This window comes from Symphalangus syndactylus, chromosome 19 (assembly GCF_028878055.3).
Source record: "Symphalangus syndactylus isolate Jambi chromosome 19, NHGRI_mSymSyn1-v2.1_pri, whole genome shotgun sequence".
In the NCBI taxonomy this organism is placed as follows: Eukaryota; Metazoa; Chordata; class Mammalia; order Primates; family Hylobatidae; genus Symphalangus; species Symphalangus syndactylus.
In genome coordinates, this window is record NC_072434.2 from 75,769,005 (window position 1) to 75,788,482 (window position 19,478).

General features: G+C 42.2%; 1 protein-coding gene across 4 annotated transcripts in view; it reads left to right on the forward strand.

Annotated features, from left to right (window-relative positions):
• Positions 1–19,478, forward strand: part of GNPAT (glyceronephosphate O-acyltransferase) — a 37,551-nt gene that overhangs the window by 537 nt on the left and 17,536 nt on the right. The window contains exons 1-3 of one of the 4 annotated variants that reach the window (XM_055234490.2): positions 9,627–9,775; positions 16,872–16,959; positions 19,158–19,334. In XM_055234490.2, coding sequence (XP_055090465.1) covers positions 19,224–19,334 — 111 coding nt within the window. In that variant the 5' untranslated portion in view covers positions 9,627–9,775; positions 16,872–16,959; positions 19,158–19,223. Of the gene's footprint in view, positions 1–9,592; positions 9,776–16,871; positions 16,960–19,157; positions 19,335–19,478 lie in introns of those variants that run through there. The other 3 variants (XM_055234487.2, XM_063614010.1, XM_055234489.2) reach the window with 3 other exon arrangements.

The window sequence follows — 19,478 nt, forward strand, 5'->3', positions numbered from 1 at the left end:
GGTTCCTTTCTACTTGTTCCTTCTCTTTCTCTCTATCAGGCCCTGGGCCTTCAGAAAGCTACTGGACACGAGAATGAGGGATGAGAATTGGGGTCTCCCCATCTCTAGCGAGGGCGTGTCGAGCTACCTTTTGGGCAAACCTGAGAAACCTGCGGGTCTGGCCCGCCCTGAGATAGCCTGTGGCTCCGCACCCCGCCCTGTGCTGCTGTTATAGTCCTGGGAATAAAGCACTTGGCTTGTATGTGGGAATAGAGTTTTAAACACTTGAGGAAAATTTAGAACTTCTAGACATTTTTATTGCCTGTTCTTGTCTTCCAGTCATTATTGTACCTTTTCCACAAATCATTTTGGAGGACAGCCAGCGCCACCCAGCTTCTCTGCCGCTTCCTTTTTTTTCCTCCAACCCCCTCTTCCTCTCTTGGTTTTAACGGGTCTTTTTTGCTGGCAGATGTTGGTCACCCACGATTTTCATGAAGAAATTATGAGATGGGAGCTTTATAGCCTTCAGGATTGCACAGTCCTGGGGCGGCTGGTTTGGTTTTTGTTTGTTTCTTGTTGTTTTTAACCACTAAATGAGTTTTTAGCTACTTTAGGAGGAAATGAAAGAATTCATTTTAAAAGCATATTAGCATATCCTGGTGATTAGTGTCCAATTTTGGCTTAAATGTAGTGTTCATTTGTGCAGAAAGGTCTAAACAGGGATAACACAACAGAGCAAGATAATCACCCCAGTTTCGAAAGAGAATATGGGTTCCTTCAAATTGAGACACCAATATTCTTTGGAACATGGAGAAACTTCTGTTCCCTCTCTATCAAGACCTTTCGGTTTCTGATTGCTAACTGCCTATAAGGCTTATTATTTAAATCTATCTCTTCATTGATCTTATCATCCCCACAGTTCTGTGGTGGATATCAACTTTGTTTTCTGACTCTGCTACTCCAGAGCAGGCACGAAGGGAAGAGGGTTGCTGTGCAGATCCAGCTTTTAACATGTAGCTTTTTAAGGTCCCAACTGGTTTGTGAATTGGCTGGAATTTTCCTTTTGTACATTAAAGGAAGGAGTTGGTTTTGTTTCTTTTTTTGTTGTTGTTTTTTGTTTTTTTTTTTTTACTTCCCCTTTACCAACGGTTCTTTAATGAGACTTGAGTCCACTTTTTCATGTGAAAAACTATGGCAGTCGTATCTGAGCATTCTGTAGTTCTGATGCTGGACAGCAACCCTCTCTTTACTGGTAGTTCTCACTACTGTTTTGTGACTGGATAACCTTTACTTCCATGGTAACCTTACTTTTTCTTAGTACTTCAGGCTGTTTTTATTTCCCTAGCTACACTGTTATTGTGTAATACTCTGATCTAAAAGTAGCACTTTAGAAGCATAGAAGATACTGCTGATTGCAGCAAACATTAGGAATATATACAGTATCCTACTCATTATTCTCAGTTTCTAAGATATAGAAGTTACAGATCCAGGCTCTGCCTTTAAGGGCACAAAAAGTCATAAAAATAAACAAATAATTATAGTTAAGTATGATAAGGGCAATGATTGAAGCACGCACAGCGTGTTGTGGGAGAGACAAGAAGGGGCACCGGACCAGTTTGGGAACTTGGAGAAGGTTTCTAAGAAAAGGTGATATCTGAGCTGATCTTCCTTTTTTCTTTTTTTTTTTTTTGTTTTGTTTTGTTTTGGAGACAGCCTTGCTGTGTTGCCAGGCTGGAGAACAGTGGCTCGATCTTGGTTCACTGCAACCTCCATCTCCGGGGCTCAAGCAATTCTCCTGCCTCAGCCTCCCAAGTAGCTGGGATTTTAGGCACACGCCACCACACCCTGCTAATGTTTGTATTTTTAGTAAAGACAAGGTCTCACCGTGTTGGTCAGGCTGGTCTTGAACTCCTGACCTCAAGTGATCTACTCACCTCCCAAAGTGCTGGAATTACAGGCATGTGCCACTGCGCGTGGCCTGAGCTGAGTTTTTGAGCTATGAATGGCAGATGAGGGAGAGGAAAACTGTCCTAGACATTGATGTAAAAAAACTACTCCCTTGCATATTTGGGGTTAGAATTAGTTAGTTAGATTTGCGTGGAAGAAAGGAGACATGAGAAACAAAGTAAGGAAGTAGGCAGATATTTCCTAAAGAAATTATGTGTGTCATGTTTACATATCCTTAGGGATAAAATCTTAACTTTATGGGAGATCTTAATGTTACATATATGTGTGTGTGTATACACATATATGTATATATAAAAATATATATGTGTATATGTATTTTTTTTTTTGACATGGTGTCTCACTCTCACCCAGGCTGGAGTGTAATGGCACGATCTTGGCTCACTGCAACCTCCATCCATCTCCAGGGTTCAAGGGATTCTCCTGTCTCAACATCCCAAGTAGCTGGGCTTACAGTTGCCTGCCACCACACCCAGCTAATTTTTGTATTTTTAGTAGAGTCGGAGTTTCACCATGTTGGCCAGGCTGGTGTCGAACTCCTGGTCTCAAGTGATCCACCTGCCTTGGCCTTTGAAAGTACATTTATATTTTTGAAAGTCTGAGAAGACTGTAGGTTTCTGGTGTGATTATCTGTATAGGTAACCTGTTTTGCCTAAGTAGAGACTGTAGGAAGAGAATCAGGTTGGGGAGGGAATCTGATGCATAAAAGTGGAGATCAGTTAGAATGCTATTGCAGTAATCCAGAGAAGTAATGAAGCAGTAACAGTGAGCCCGGAAAGAAGGGAAATTGATGAATTTGTGTGATATTTAGGACAGTAAATTATCAGCCTTTGGAACCATTTGAATGTGGTGGCTAAGGAAAATAGCATAATCTGAAGTTCACTGTTGGGTTTCTATGATTTGGCAACTGGGCAGATGATGATGCCTTTCATTGATAAGAAATATGGGGAGAGGAGCAGGTTTGGTCAGGGTAATAGAATTCAGTTTGGGGTATGTTCAGTTTGTGATGTAAGAGAGAAATATAATGATTTTTAACTTGTGGATTATCATGTTATGGGCCAGATACATTCCATGGTGTTTGGAAGAGATCCAAGTAGAGTTAGAAATATGGTGCCAGAGCAAGAGAGGGAATCTGGCCTAAATGTATAGATTTTTCAGCAAGTAGGTTGTATCTGTAGCCATCAGTGAACCTGAAATCATTCAGTGAGACCCTAGAATGAAAAGAAGACTGAGGATGGGTAACCACTGGTGTGCCATAATCCAGATGATGACTTCCTGTTAAAGTCCAAGTGAAAGATCCAGATGCCTTACAGTGTCCCACAAGACTGTACATGATCTCTTAACTGCTATTGCTCTGACTTTACTAATCTTCTTGTTCACTGGGCTTTAGCCACCCTGGCCTTCTGTTTCTCAGACAGTAAACATGCTCTTCCCTTGAATGCTCATAGTCCCTTCTGTGTGGCATGCTATGTCTTCTCTGAAGTTTTATTGCTGGCTCTTTGTATTATTGAGGTCCCAACTCAAATATCACTTCCTCAGAGAGGCCTTCCACAACCATTGAATCTAAAACAGCTCTCCAATCACTATTCCTCATTAGTTGCCTAATTTTCTTTTTTTTTTTTTTAATTTTTGGCTTTCTAATTAATTATTTTTAGAGCCAGGATCTCGCTCTGTCACCTAGGGTGGAGTGCAGTGGCACAATCATAGCTCACTGTGACCTCCAACTCTTAAGCTCAAGTGATCCTCCCTCCTCAACCTCCTAGTAGCTAGGACTGTAGGCGCATACCACCACGCCTGACTGATTTTTTTTTATTTTGTATAGAGACAGGGCCTCAATATGTTGCCAACCTGGTCTCAAACTTCTGGTCTCAAGCAATTGACCCTCTTGCCTTGGCCTCCCGAATCACTGGGATTATAGGGTGAGCCACCATCCCCTGACCCCAGCTTTATTTTCCTTATATTCTCTTTCCAGTGGTGTGCTACAGCAGTCTTCTATTGGCTTGCAAGAGCTGATTGTTAAATTTTCATGAAGTTTGTGAGCCCATTCTTAAAACACAGCCATTATTAAAAATTAAATAGCCAGGCACTGTGGCTCACGCCTGTAATCCCAGCACTTTGGGAGGCTGAAGCGGGCAGATCACCTGAGGTCGGGAGTTCGCAACCAGCCTGACCAACATGGAGAAACCCCGTCTCTACTAAAGACACAAAATTAGCTGGGCATGGTGGCGCATGCCTGTAATCCCAGCTACTCGGGAGGCTGAGGCAGGAGAATCACTTGAACCTGGGAGGCGGAGGTTGCAGTGAGCTGAGATTGTGCCATTGCACTCCAGCCTGGGCAACAAGAGTGAAACTCTGTCTCAAAAAAAAAATTAAATATTAAATTATATAAATTTATGATTAAATCCTGTTTTTAAAAAAGGTAATAATACTGAAAACTTAGCATTTTCTCATTATTATACTATTACCTGTGCTCTTGAGATTATTTGTCTATCGTGCTGGAAGGTGGAGATCCTGTATAACTGTGTGCTACTGCTCATTTCTCCCCAGCTTTGCGTTTGCTGGGGTCAGATTGGTAGCTTTAAATCTGCCCTGGTGGGAGCGTATATCCCACAAAAACTGACAAATGCTATAACTCAGAGCTCTCCCATATCAAGCGTTAAATGGTTAAACATTGACCAACATACTACTGGTGGTATCACTAAATGAATTTACCTTGTTTATTTGTTGTCTGTCTTTCCATAACGACATGTAGGCTCTCAGTGCAGTCCCTGCCTGCCTTGTTCATGCTGTATTCACAGCCTGTAAAACAGTGCCTGGTACACTGTGAGCTCTCAGTCACTATCTGTTGAATGAATGGATACTCCAAAGCGGTTAAAAGAGAGGTATAAGAAAGGCCTATTTCACTAGCAATAGGGAGAGGCCTGCTCTACTAAGTAAGATGGGGGAGAGAGAGTTCCCCTAAGGCTTACTTGGGTTCTTCTTTGTGTTATGTTCCTGAGTGAGTAGCCATGTAAATTTGCTTACTTAATGATAGTAAAAACTTCTTAAGCATGGTATAGGGAAGGCCAATAATGAGCAGGAACACTCAACCCTAGCTGCACATAGGAATCACTTGGAGTATTTTTAAAAAGAATTCTGACAGCTAAGCAACACTCACAGACCAAATTAATCAGAAATCTCTAGAGGTGGAACCTGAATATCAGTATTTATTTTGAAGTGCCCCCAGGTTATTTTAATGTGCAGCCTGAGTTAAAAACTACTGGATTCGGCTGGGCGCGGTGGCTCACTCCTGTAATCCCCACACTTTGGGAGGCCTAGGCAGGTGGATCACGAGGTCAGGAGATCAAGACCATCCTGGCTAACATGGTGAAACCTCGTCTCTACTAAAAATACAAAAAAGTAGCCGGGCATGGTGGCGGGCACCTGTAGTCCCAGCTGCTCGGGAGGCTGAGGCAGGAGAATGGCATGAACCCGGGAGGTGGAGCTTGCAGTGAGCCGAGATTGTGCCACTGCACTCCAGCCTGGGTGACAGAGAGAGACTCCATCTCAAAAAAAAAAAAAAAAAAAAAAAAACCCCGCTTGAGTCGACATTGAGTAAGGGCCAGAATGGGGAGATTTGAGCCTTATACTATGAATACTGAAGAGCCATCATCGACAGCGTTCAAAAAGTGACTTCATTCTGTAATTTATTTTTTCATTCTACAGTGGCTTGACTTCCTACTAGAAACTGGGAGTATAGAAATATATAGGACACCTTATCTACCAGATAAGAAGTTCACAGTCGGCTGGGCGTGGTGGCTCAGGCTTGTAATCCCAGCACTTGGGGAGGCCGAGGCGGGCGGATCACGAGGTCAGGAGATTGAGACCACGGTGAAACCCCGTCTCTACTAAAAATACAAAAAATTAGCCGGGCGTGGTGGCAGGTACCTGTAGTCCCAGCTACTCGGAGAGGCTGAGGCAGGAGAATGGCGTGAACCCGGGAGGCGGAGCTTGCAGTGAGCCGAGATTGCGCCACTGCACTCCAGCCTGGGCAACAGAGCGAGACTCCGTCTCAAAAAAAAAAAAAAAAGAAGTTCACAGTCTTGTAAGGCAGGCACTAAATACAAGTTTAATGAAGTGTTTTAGAGACCATCTTGAAAATCCAATTATTGAGGGTTCAGTAAAGACTGAAAGGAAAGGATGACCTATTCAATCTAGGTAAAGGGGAGAACCAGAATATGGGACACAGAAGAGGTAAACACAAGCTCTGGTTCATGGCTGAGTATTTCCCAGGTGAACAGTGCGGAAGGAGCATTTGTAAATGCCCCTCTCAATAACTAGTACCACAATCCACCTTGTTCTTCATAAAAGAGACTGTCTCTCTCTTGATCACCACTGTATCCTCAGCACATACCACAGTGTCAAGCACATAGGCATTCAAATATTTGAGAATGAATGCTATTCTGTAGAGGGTGCAACTTGAACAGAGATCTGGGAACACATAGTTTGTTTAGGGAACTGCAGGTCTTGGCATAGCTGGACTCTTGGATTAAGAGGAATGGTCATGAGGCAGGAGGTGGGGGTCATGAAGAGCCTGGGGTCATATGCTAAGACAGGTGGACTTGATGTAAGTCCACCTTGCAAGTAACAGAACCACAGAAGGATTGTAGATGATCATATTTGGCAAGCTTTTTCAAAGTATACATGCCTGCTAGTTTCCCTTAGGGGTTCTTATCCTGAAGACTCCCTCGCTCCCATACATGTCTATGTTTATATATGTACAGTTGACCTTTGAACAACATGGGAGTTGGGGCACCAACCCTCTGCACAGTCGAAAATTCACAAATAACTTTTGACTCTCCAAAAATTTCATTAGTAGTAACCTACTGTTGACCTAGCTGATAACATAAGCAATTCATTAAGGCTTATTTTATATGTTATGTGTATTATGTACTGTATTCTTAATAAAGTATGCTAGAGAAAAGAAAATGTTACTAAGAAAATCATAAGAAAGAGAAAATATATTTACTATTCATCAAGTGGCAGTGGATTGTCATTAATCCACTTCATCCTCGTCACTTCACATTGAGTAGGCTGAGGAAGAGGAGAGGTTGGATTTGCCCTCTCAGGAGTGGCAGAAGCAGAAAATCCTCATATAGGCCAGACGTGGTGGTTCACACCTGTAATCCAGCGCTTTGGGAGGCCGAGGTGGGAAGATAATTTGAGCTCAGGAGTTTGAGACCAGCATGGGCAACATAGCGAGACCCCCGTCTCTATTGAAAGAAAAAAAAACTTAAATTTAAAAATCCTCGTGTAAGTAGACCTGTGCAGTTCAAATGTGTGTTGTTTAAGGGTCAACTACGTATACATATAAACACACACACACAAACACACACAGAGTCATATGATGCATAACAATGTTTTAGTCAATATATGATGGTGGTCCCATAAGATTATAATATTGTATTTTTGCTGTATCCTTTTTGTCTTTATATGTGTAAATACGTACCATTGTGTTACAATCGCTTATAGCATTCAGTACAGTAATATGCTGTACAGGTTTGTAGCCTAGGAGCAATAGGCTAACCACTATAATATATATAGCCTAGGTATGTAGTAGGCCCTACCATCTGAGTTTGTGTAAACACACTGTGATGTTTGCACAATGCTGAAATTGCCTACCAATGCATTTCTCAGAGAATATCTCTGTTGTTAAGCAGTGCATGACTGTATATGTGTATACGTATATCCCCAGCTGATTCTGATCCTTTTCTCCTTCGACTCCCAGGACCACTAAATGGGAAGTTCTTGTTTTTAAGCCCTAAAATTATATAATGGTAGTTGGCTGCAGTCTATAGAGCTCAAACTGATACAACTATATATTTATTAATGAGAAATGTGGGATTTGAGAAGGTTTTCCAGCCTTATAAGCAAGAGTATTTATTACAAGGATTGCAACTTTACATGAGAACTCCAACAGTGAAAAGACCTTTCCTTCATATAGTCTCTCTATATATGGACATAAAAATGTTCATGTTTGCATGTTTCACCTGCCACCCTTTTATAAACTCCTCATAAATGCTATTTGCTTCCACTTATATTCTTATGCCAAATTGTGGTCTCAGTTAACATTCTGTATTTTCTTCTATTACCTCAACATTTCGTCTTTCAGTTATTGAGTTCAGTTATTGACCAATTTTGCTATATTCCACATACAACCAGATGTTGGAAATACAAAGAGGAAATGAACTTTCCTATATTCGAGATGATTTCATTTTAGCAGGGAGACAGACATGCAAACAATTACAGTGTTGTGGGATACATACCATAATAGATGCAGATAGTAGGAAAAGAAGTGACAGGGAAAATATGAATGATTCCATCCGGGACTCTGGGAGAGCTTTCATAGAAGAGTGGTGCCTAAGCCTCTAAAGCATTTAGAATGCACCTAACACTTTAGTGTCAGCACATATGACAAGTGTCCTGACTCTTTGTAAGCAATTATACATGGTTAGCTATAATTATTATCATTACTACCGCTTTTGTAATCAGAAAAGTACTTTTTAAAAAATTAACAATTCAGAAGTCATTGGTAGACTTGTAAAGACAGTTTCAGGGGCTGGTTGGATAGAAGCTGAATGGCAGGGGCCGAATAAGAAATAAAAAATTTGTCACAGGCCAAACACAATAGCTCACACCTGTAATCCCAGCACTTTGGGAGGCCGAGGCAGGAGGATTGCTTGAGCCAGGAGTTTGAGACCAGCCTGGGCAACAGAGCAAGACTGTACCTCTTTATTATTATTATTATTATTATATTTTATTTTGTAGAGATGGGGTCTTGCTATGTTGCCCAGGCTGGCCTTGAATGCCTAGCTTCAAGCAATCCTGTTTGAAGTGCAGAGGATTGAGATTAGCCTCCCAAAGTGCTGGAATTATAGGCATGAGCCACCACACCCAGCCAAGACTCTCTGTCTCTACAAAAAAAATTAAGAATTAGCTGGGCTTGGTGGTATGCATTTGTAATCCTAGCTACTCGAGAGGCTGAGGCAGGAGGGAGGATTGCTTTAGGAGTTCAAGGCTGTAGTGAGCTATGTAAAAGTGTCACTGTACTCCAGCCTGAGCAAGAGAATGAGCTCTTGTCTTAAAGAAAAGAAAGTTATCATAGCAGTATACTGCTCAATAGTACCTTTTATTGGAGCGCTTGTTTCTGGAATGATTTTTCCTTTTGTTTGCACCCATATGGTTTTGTTTTATTTTATATAATTTGGGTTTCAAATGTGTGTTTTAATGTAATTTTTAAAGCTAAGTAGAGGCAAACGAAACAAGTTTGTCAGTGTGGCAGATGAAACCATGTAAAGTTGATCAGATTACTCTAGGGCTTAATGTCTCATCTTTGCTGTCTTCATTAAATTTCACAAAGAGATACTGGCAATGATAGCAATCAGAAATATAATAAAATATTATGATAACTCAGTATCAATTTATTGATCCTAATTTTCTTTACATCTCTTTTTCTTACTATATGAAAATCTAACATCAGAACACTCTGCTCCTGTTCATATGTCATAGAGTAAAATTTTGTCAAAGATGAAACCTTACCAATGTAGTCTTTAATCTGTCCTGATTTATTTTACAGTATGTGCTCATTACTTTCTTTCCTTATCCACAGAAGGAGCTCAAAAAGTGGGATGAGTTTGAAGATATTTTAGAAGAGAGGAGGCATGTCAGTGACTTGAAATTTGCAATGAAATGCTACACACCTCTTGTCTATAAGGGAATTACTCCGTGTAAACCAATTGATATTAAATGTAGTGTTCTCAATTCTGAGGAGATTCATTATGTCATTAAACAGGTAAGTGATTCCCTCTTCAATCATGGCCAGATTTGTTCATTGTCAACAAGTTCTTGATTCTATAACTTATTTTGCTATCTTTAATATATCCTTTTAGGCTGAGCTGTATTCATCACATTTATCAAATACTTACTGTATCCGTGTGTGTTAGCCTTTTGCTAGACACTAGACTAGAGGTCTAACAGTGAGCGAGTTGAGCATAAGTGAAATATGTCGTCTGGGCATAAATGAAATACGATGCGAGACATGCTAGTGGGAGCCCAGTGTGCAGGGATGCTAATTAATTATAGGGGCAACTCATTTGGTGTAGGCAGTCAAGGAAGTGACTTTTTTAATGAGGCCTAAAAGGTAATTAGAGATTTTGCAGGTGAAGTGGGGAAAGAGTATTCAAGCCAAACAAATAACTTATTCCCGTGGTTTTCAAACCTCCACATTAGCATTACCCAGGGAGCTTTTCAAAATCCCCATATCATCCCCATGCCAATTAAATAAAAATGCCAGGGAAGGGAATATCAGTAGTTTTTATAGAAGCCCAGGTGATTCCAAAGTATAGCAAAGTTTGGGAGCCACTGGCTTATTTTAAGGACCGAAGCCATGAAAAGACTTGTACTTTTCTCTTGGAGAAGCTATCAGTTTTCTCTGGTAGGAGATAGGTTGAGCCTATTCCATTAAGTGCATTTAAGTTTCCTCATCAATTAGATGCTAACAACAGTGGTTCTCAACACTGGCTTCCCCTTAGAATCACCTGTAGAACTTTTGCAAAAAGTTTACTTTCACTGTACTGAAACTAGTTCAGTATGACTAGACCAAAGGGCAAAGAAGGGATGATAATAAGAAATAAGCCTAGAGAGGTAAGAGGGTCATGTTGTGAAGGACTTTGTAAACCATGTTGGATTGTATTTTATCCTAGTACAGTGCAAAGATGTTGAAAGGTTTCAAGATACAGTGTGACACAATCGGCTAATATTTTAGAAAAACCATTCTGCTAAAACTAGACAGGAGGTCTGCTTGTAATGCTCTTGGAATAATCCCTTTGTGCAGTCATAGTTGCCTAGACTAGGGAGTGGTTGTAGAAACAGAGAAATGGACAGATTTAAGGGATTTGAGAGGTGGGGTCTACTTCATTTATGACCAGTTGGGTGTAGGAATGGAAGGAAAAGAAAGAATCAAGGATGATAAAGCCATTCACTGAAATAGGGAACTTAAGAGGGAACCAGTTTGGGAGGGAAGCTTAAGTTCTGTTATAGCTGTGTGATTTGAAGACATCAAAAGGAAGGTATTTGGTGGGCAGGAGCTTCCTGATCGCTAGCCCTCCACGTCCTATCACCTAGGTGCTTGTATGGTCATAGGCCCACAGGTGGATAAATGGATGCATTGCAGCCGTTGCTGGCCTGGGGCTTGGTCCCGCCCAGATCCTCTTCATAGCTTTGGGAGTGTGGCATGGAATGACTGGCCTCATTTTTGCTAGCAGCAGTCTCCTATTGCTCCATGCCCTCATTTTTTTCCTGGTCAGAAGAGAAAATGTTCCTAAGAAATTCCTCTAAGGACTGTGCTGTCTCCTTTTTTTTTTCTTTTGGTCCTCTGTAAATGTCTTAAAGGAAAACAAGCATGCATGCAACTAGTGTGTTCTTGTAAGGAGGGTGAACTCATTCAGAATTGCAGTATTCTTGCTTGATGTTGGTTACCAAATGTTAACATTTGGCGCTGCTTCTTTATTCATGTAGATTGTGGCTCACTCTCATCTTCCCCGTAGACAGAACTGACTCCGTTCATGTTTAAGGCCTCTCCCTGACTTTGCCTGTTACCTCCAGTTTTTTTTTTTATTTTGTTTTGTTTTGTTTTTTTTGAGACGGAGTCTTACTCTGTTGCCCGAGCTGGAGTGCAGTGGCACGATCTCGGCTCACTGCAAGCTCCGCCGCCTGGGTTCACACCACTCTCCTGCCTCAGCCTCCCAAGTAGCTGGGACTACAGGCGCCAGCCACCACGCCCAGCTAATTTTTTGTATTTTTTAGTAGAGACGGGTTTCACCATGTTAGCCAGGATGTTCTCGATCTCCTGATCTTGTGATCTGCTTGCCTCGGCCTCCCAAAGTGCTGGGATTACAGGTGTGAGCCACTGCACCCAGCCTACCTCCAGTTTTTACTAGAGATGTCTTCAGTCTTGTCTTTAGGAGTATTGCTCCAGACTTCAAGTTATACCATATTTGTTCTGCAACTTCCTCTCTGACCTCTTGGAATCTGCTCTGGTTTCTAATTAGTGAAGAAGAAAGACAGTTGTCAAGCTTTAAATTTGCCTCTCATGCTCTAAGGCTGACCTGTAGAGATCTTGCTTTTTTAACTTTTAACTGGAGTTTGTTCAGGTTTGTGGCCTTGGGAACATTTTTATCTCTGCTCTCCGTTTTCTTGATTTGGACATATGAGCTGTGCTCCTAATCCTTTGTTTTTATTGGCCTTTCATATCCTGGAGAAGCTATCAGTTTTATCAGGTTGGGCCTATTTCATAAATGAAGTCAAGTTTCCTCATTAATTAGATGCTAACAACAGCAGTTCTTCCTTATAGAAGCACTTGGAGAACTTTTGCAAAAGTTACTATTATTATCTACTAGGAGCTAAACTCCATGAAGGCAAGAATTCCTGTCTCTTTTTTCACTGCCATATTCCCAGTGCCTAACACATAGTAGACATTCAATCAAGATTTGTTGCAAGTTTTTAAAAATGAGGCCATGGTCCCATCTACAGAGATTCTGATTTAACTGGTCTGGGATAGGACCCAGGCATCTCTCTCTCTCCTGAGTAGCTGAGATTACAGGCGCCTGCCACCACACCCGGCTAATTTTTGTATTTTTAGTAGAGACAGGGTTTCACCATGTTGGCCAGGCTGGTCTTGAACTCCTGACCTCAGGTGATCTGCCCACCTCGGCCTCCCAAAGTGCTGGATTACAGGCATGAGCCACCACGCCCAGCCTTTCTTCTGCTTTTTTTTAAAGCTCCTCAAATAATTCTAATGCACACTCAGGTTAAGTGTTACCAATTTAAAAGATCTTATTCAGGCCAGTGTTTCTCTGACTTGGCTGTGCTGCTGAGAAAAATCACATAAACTAAGATAGATTGGAATCGTACAAATTCATAATTAGGCAGCACAACTGGGCCTTCCATATTCCCCAGTAATTCTGTTTCCCTAGTGAACTGTTTTTCATTCTCCAAAATGACAGTTTTAGCAGCCCCACTCTCCTTGAACTTCCAACCCTGCCTCCTCCTCTTACTCTCAGCAGATGGTTTTTCTTCCTGTGTCACAAAGAAAAAAAAATTTTTTTTTTTTTGAGACGGAGTCTCGCTCTGTCACCCAGGCTGGAAGGCAGTGGCGCGATCTCGGCCCACTGCAAGCTCCACCTCCTGGGTTCACACCATCCTCCTGCCTCAGCCTCCCTAGTAGCTGGGACTACAGGCATCCGCCACCATGCCCAGTCAATTTTTTTTTTTGTATTTTTAGTAGAGACGGGGTTTCACCGTGTTACTCAGGATGGTCTTGATCTCCTGACCTCGTGATCCACCCGCCTTGGCCTCCCAAAGTGCTGGGATTACAGGTGTGAGCCACTGCGTCCGGCCAAAAAAAAAAAATTTTTTTTTTTTTGAGACAGAGTCTCCCTCTGTCTCCCAGATTGGAGTGCAGTGCACAATCTCGGTTCACTGCAATCTCCACCTCCCAGGTTCAAACAATTCTCCTGCCTCAGCCTCCCAAGTAGCTGGGATTACAGGCATCCACCACTGCGCCTGGCTAATTTTTTGTATTTTCAGTAGAGATGGGGTCTCACCATGTTGGCCAGGCTGGTCTTGAACTCCTGACCTCAGGTAATCCGCCCACCTCGGCCTCCCAAAGCACTGGGATTACAGGTGCGAGCCACTGCCCCCGACCACAAAGAAAATTTAAACTATTATTAGTGCTCTCTCAGCTTCCTGTGATCAGATCTACCAATTTACCTGCATCCAGTACTCATTATTTTCTCCTGTTAAAATAGAAGGAACCCCTTCTCCTGTTTGAGTTTAATGCCTACCCTATTCCTTTGTTCTAAATTCCACCCTCTCCCTCATCCTCAGGAACTTTGCTCTCCTGACTATCCCTTCATATTTCTTCAACTACTTCTTTATTAGCTCTTCTCCCATCAGCATTTAGCATATTTACTTCTCTCCCAGCTTAAATAGACCTACATGCTTTAACCCCATGCCTTCTCTAGTTACTGCCTGTGTCTTTCTTCCTGCACCTCTACCTCTCTCCTCCTCTTTTAAGAAACTGATGGGGGGTTTTTTGTTTTGTTTTATTCTTTAGAGAGAGGATCTCTCTGTCACCCAGGCTGGAGTACAGTGGCATGATCATAGCTCACTGTAACCTTGAACTCCTGGGCTCAAGCAATCTTCCTGCCCCAGCCTCCTAAGTAGCTTGGACCACAGACATGTGTCACCATGCCCAGCTTTTTTTGTTTTATTTTTTTTAATTTTTTTGTAGAGACAGGATCTCGCTATGTTGCCCAGGCTGAGCTTGAACTGCTGGCCTCAAGCGATCCTCCTGCCTTGGCCTCCTAAAGTGCTGGGATTACAGGTGTGAGACACTGTACCTGGCTCAGAATTGGCCATGTTGTCCATGCTTACCATCACACCTCCTCACCCTTCATTTAGTACTCACCTTGCTGGAATCCAGTTTCTCATCCGCTATCATGGCTCTTTCTGAGGTTGTAAATGACCTCCTTATGGGTAAATTCTACCTGTTTCAAAGCTGTAATAGTCGTTGGCTCTTGCTCTTTCTCCTTTCTTCCCATGACACCATACCATCACCCTAAGCCCCATATCTTTTTAATCATTCCTCACTTGCTTTTATGGGCTTTTCCTTTGCCTGTCTCTTTAAATGATGGAATTCATCAGGATTTTATTCCAGCCTCTGGTTTTATTCTATGCAGTCACTGGGCGGTTTTATTAATTGCCAGAATTTTAAGTACCTTCCTTATGCTGACATCTCCCTATTATAAATAAGAACATAATAAGAACATAGATAAATAATATCTATTCTTTCAGCCCCAGATCTCTTTTGAGTTTCATGTATCTGTTTTTATATGTCTACTAGAATATCCACTTGGAAATTCCAAAGCACCTCGAATTCAAGATGTGTAAGTCAAACTCTTTACCCCTCCCACCCCTACCCCTGAGCCAGGTGTCTAAGATATATTACCTCCTACCCCCACCCAGTTTTCTCTGTCTCCAGGAATGGACCCTCCATGCACTGGTTGACCAAACCACCACAAATCTGGATGCCATCTTCAACTTCTTGCTTTTCTTTCATACACTGTCAGTCACTAAGACTGCTAATTTTCTCTCTTTTTTTTTTTTTTTTTTTTGAGAGGGAGTCTCACTCTGTTGCCCAGGCTGGAGTGCAGTGGCGCAATCTCGGCTCACTGCAAGTTCCGCCTCCCGGGTTCACACCATTGTCCTGCCTCGGCCTCCCGAGTAGCTGGGACTACAGGCAACCGCCACCACACCCGGCTAATTTTTTTGTATTTTTAGTAGAGACGGGGTTTCACCTTGTTAGCCAGGATGGGCTCGATCTCCTGTCCTCGTGATCCGCCCGCCTCAGCCTCCCAAAGTGCTGGGATTACAGGCATGAGCCACTGCACCCAGCCAATTTTCTCTCTTAAATGTCTCTTCCTGTCTATGTATTTCCACCTCTGCTGCCACCTTTCTAACTCAGTCTGCCTTTATCTCACAGAATACAATAGTAGCCATTGAAGGGGTCTTAGCCAAGGAAAGATGTGATTACTTTTGCATTTAAGAGATGTCTCAAGTTTATAATGTGGAGAAGAGACTGAAGAGTCAGAAAAATGAAGCAAGGAGTTAGTTATAAGACTATTGCTCATCTGTTAAGTCTTACATTAAGTTTCTGTGAAGGTGTATCTGCTGGGCAAATGAAAAGCCTAATTGCACAGAATAAGAAGTCAGGTTGTCCTCTGCTCTGCTGCAGTGACGGAGAAAGCATTTCCTTTAAGCAAGCCAGCCTGTTCACCTGTGTTGTTGATCTCTTCGTTTTGTTCTAATTCCCAAGGGTCTTGTCTTTCCTACCTGTCAGCCCTTTCCACTGGCTCAAGGTGGCATGAGGATTTTCCACCTATGGGAAAGTCCTCCCTTGGCCATGTATTCTGCCTTGTTTCCCTCTTTCCCTACTTTTCCTGCTTCTCAGAAGAGTGGGCTACATGTGGTGTCTTCCTTTTCCATTCAGGTCCCAATTTTAGCAGATTGCTGAAGCTTATCTGGTAAAGGTTACCATGGATCTCCAAGGGGCCCCTTCATTTCCACGTTGTCTTTTGCTATGTCTTTTATTGTTAGACACTCTCTTCTTCAGGATCATCTTACCTTGACTTCTGTGACATCTGGTTTTATTCTGTGACATCTCTTGTTAGATGTTCCTCATTGATCTCTTTCATAAGTTCTTCTGTCTGCCCCGTAAGTGTTTCTCAGAGTTGAACCTTCACACTTCTTACCTCCCTGCTGCTGTCTCCCTGGTCCATTTTATCCATCATTCTTATCATTTCACTTTCCATCTATAGCTTGGTGGTATCCAGTCAATAGCTCTAGCTGTTCCTAGATTATTGGGGTTCAGACTTTTTATCTCCAACTGTCCAGTTCTTTGCTGGACATCTAATCTGTATGTCCCACATACACCTCAGAATCTGTATAGCTAACTAATTCTTAGCCCCTGTACTCTACTGCCTTCCATCCCTAAGCTGTGGTGTCTATTTCAGGGATGGCCCCACCACCCATTCTGTTGCCCAAAACAAAACTGAACATCACCCTGCCCTGCCCTTCTCTTTGGCACCTGTCATTACCCTTGTTTGGCTCTGTACCATCTCTGGCTTGAACTATTTCCATAGGTTTACAGTTATACTTCCTTTCATGGCTGTGTTTCCTGAAATTCATCCCTCTTACCAATCCCTTGATTCCTCCATTTTCACTTGGTTCTGCCCTCTGCCCTTTCTTCCTATCCAGCTGTTGTTAGGATTATCTGAGTAGCTGTTTCACCAACATCCTTAATTCTCCTTTGCAATCTTTCCTTCCAGACTGACCAGGAAAAAAAGCAGCCTGGAATCTGCCAACTCACCTTCTCTGTTCCTATAACCAGGTGTCTGGCTGCTCCTGGGAGAGTGGGTGAGTTACACAGATCCACATTCTGCAGCTTCAGGATCCCTTCTTCCATCTGTCCCTTTTAGTCCAGTCTCAGAGATAAGGTGCCTGCTCTCCTGGTCACAGGTAGCCACACCCCTGTGATCTGGAAGCCATCCCGTCCAGCCTCTTCTGAGACCTTTGGCATGCATCTGCTACCTTCCCTCTATCTTCAGCCTTTCTCCCAGGGGACTTCTTCTATTTGGTCTGTAAACAGGTCCGAGGCTTTAACACCACTGAGCTGTATACTTAAAAATGGTTAAAATGGTATATTTTATGTTATATGTATTTAATGCAGTTTTTTGTTTGTTTGAGACAGAGTCTCGCTCTCTCGCCCAGGCTGGAGGCAGTGGCTCTATCTCGGCTCACTGCGAGCTCCGCCTCCCAGGTTCACGTCATTCTCCTGCCTCAGCCTCCCGAGTAGCTGAGACTACAGGCGCCCACCACCACGCCCGGCTAATTTTTTTTTTCTATTTTTTAGTAGAGATGGGGTTTCACCATGTTAGCCAGGATGGTCTCGATCTCCTGACCTCGTGATCCACCTGCCTCGGCCTCCCAAAATGCTGGGATTACAGGCATGAGCCACCGCGCCCAGCCAACACAATTTTTTGAACGTGGAATGCTAATTAATAAAAACAAAAAAAACAGATCCAGGACTTTTGCATCTGGGGAGAGCATTTTTTGCTTTAATTCATGTCCTCCCTTTACTTCTCATTCAAACTTTCTCATTATTCTGTGGCCACTGCCTTTAGTTCCGCAACAGTTCATTTAGTCTTCAGTCCATTCAGTATGAGTTCTCTTCTGACTATATTTATAAACTTTTTTTTTTTTTGGTACAATCACTGTTTCAGGTAACCTGAGTAAAACAAAGGAACACAGGTAAGAGGAAAGAGTTATCCCAGTTCCTCACTGTTAGCCCTGTTGAACTGAGCCCCCCAAAGGATAGGATATGCAGCAAGATAGAGATGGTGGTTGCACAACATTTGTGAACGTACTAAATACCACTGAATTGTTCACTTTAAAATGATTAATTTGGCCAGGCTTGGTGGCTCAGCCTGTAATCCCAGCAATTAGAGAGGCTGAGGCGGGTGGATCACCTGAGGTCGGGAGTTCAAGACCAGCCTGACCAACATGGAGAAACCCCATCTCTACTAAAAATACAAAATTAGCCGGGCATGGTGGCACATGCCTGTAATCCCAGCTACTCTGGAGGCTAAGGCAGGAGAATCGCTTGAACCTGGGAAGCAGAGATTGCGGTGAGCCGAGATCGCACCATTGTACTCCAGCCTGGGCAGCAAGAGCAAAACTCCATCTCAAAAAAAAAAAAAAAGATTAATTTTATAGTGTGTGAATTTCACCTCAATGAAAAAAAAGAATAAGATACTTCTTCACTACATGTAATTGGGGTGCCAACACCCATCCTCTGAGCTTCTGAGCTCATCCTAAAGCAAAGCACTCTCCTTTGGGAAGCATAAGGATTACTTATCCTTCAGACTTCATTTCAACGTGCTTGTTTAGGGGACAATGAAAATGGGCAAATCAGGGCTTCCTCAAGGATAGAAACCGACTTGCTCATCTCCAGGCCCTTGACAGTCCTAGCACACAGCAAACATTTTGTTTTCTTTACAAAAGAGCTAGAGGGCCATATGAATAAAATAAGTTCCATTGTGAGATCCTTTATTTCACTCATTATCCTTTGATAGTTTGGGGCTTTGTGTGCCTGTGACTTGATAGATCTGATGTAGTCTGAGTCAGTAATTTCAATGTGATCTTGTATATTACCTTGTAATAGCATTGAGCCATATGGTGGAGCGCTGCAGCAATACACTGAAAGAAGCCACTGTTTGCTAGGACACTAGACCATGGGCAGCCACTTATCTTAGAGAGTTTAGATGTAAACTTACTAACAAACCAAATGGAAAGGTGAAGTGTTTTCTTCCCTCTAAAATGCTATCCTAGAAAGCCATTTTTATTTTAATTTCTGGCCTTTAAACTTCTTTAAATAGGCTCATTTATCTACTATGACTGTGTTGGGAAGTTATGTCAATTTAAATTAAGAAGACACTATCTTTGAGTTATAGAAGATTAATCTATTTGGAACTAGTCATACTGGTTTGAGTAAAGCTTTCTGACTTTTTTGTTGTTGTTGTTAGAAATTATTCCTGCTTTTCTTTTCCTTTTAGCTTTCCAAGGAATCCCTTCAATCTGTGGATGTCCTCCGAGAGGAAGTTAGTGAGATTTTAGATGAAATGAGTCATAAACTGCGTCTTGGAGCCATTCGGTTTTTTGCCTTCACCCTGAGCAAAGTATTTAAACAGATTTTCTCGAAGGTGTGTGTAAATGAAGAAGGTATTCAGAAAGTGAGTATTGATTGTTAAAAAAAAAAAAAAAAAAAAAGTCTCATCTTAAAATTAAACAAACAAACAAAAAGAAACAGTCTCTTTTTCAACCCCTCACAATTTAATCAACTCAAGGACAGCTCACTTGGTCAATCAAAAGCCTAG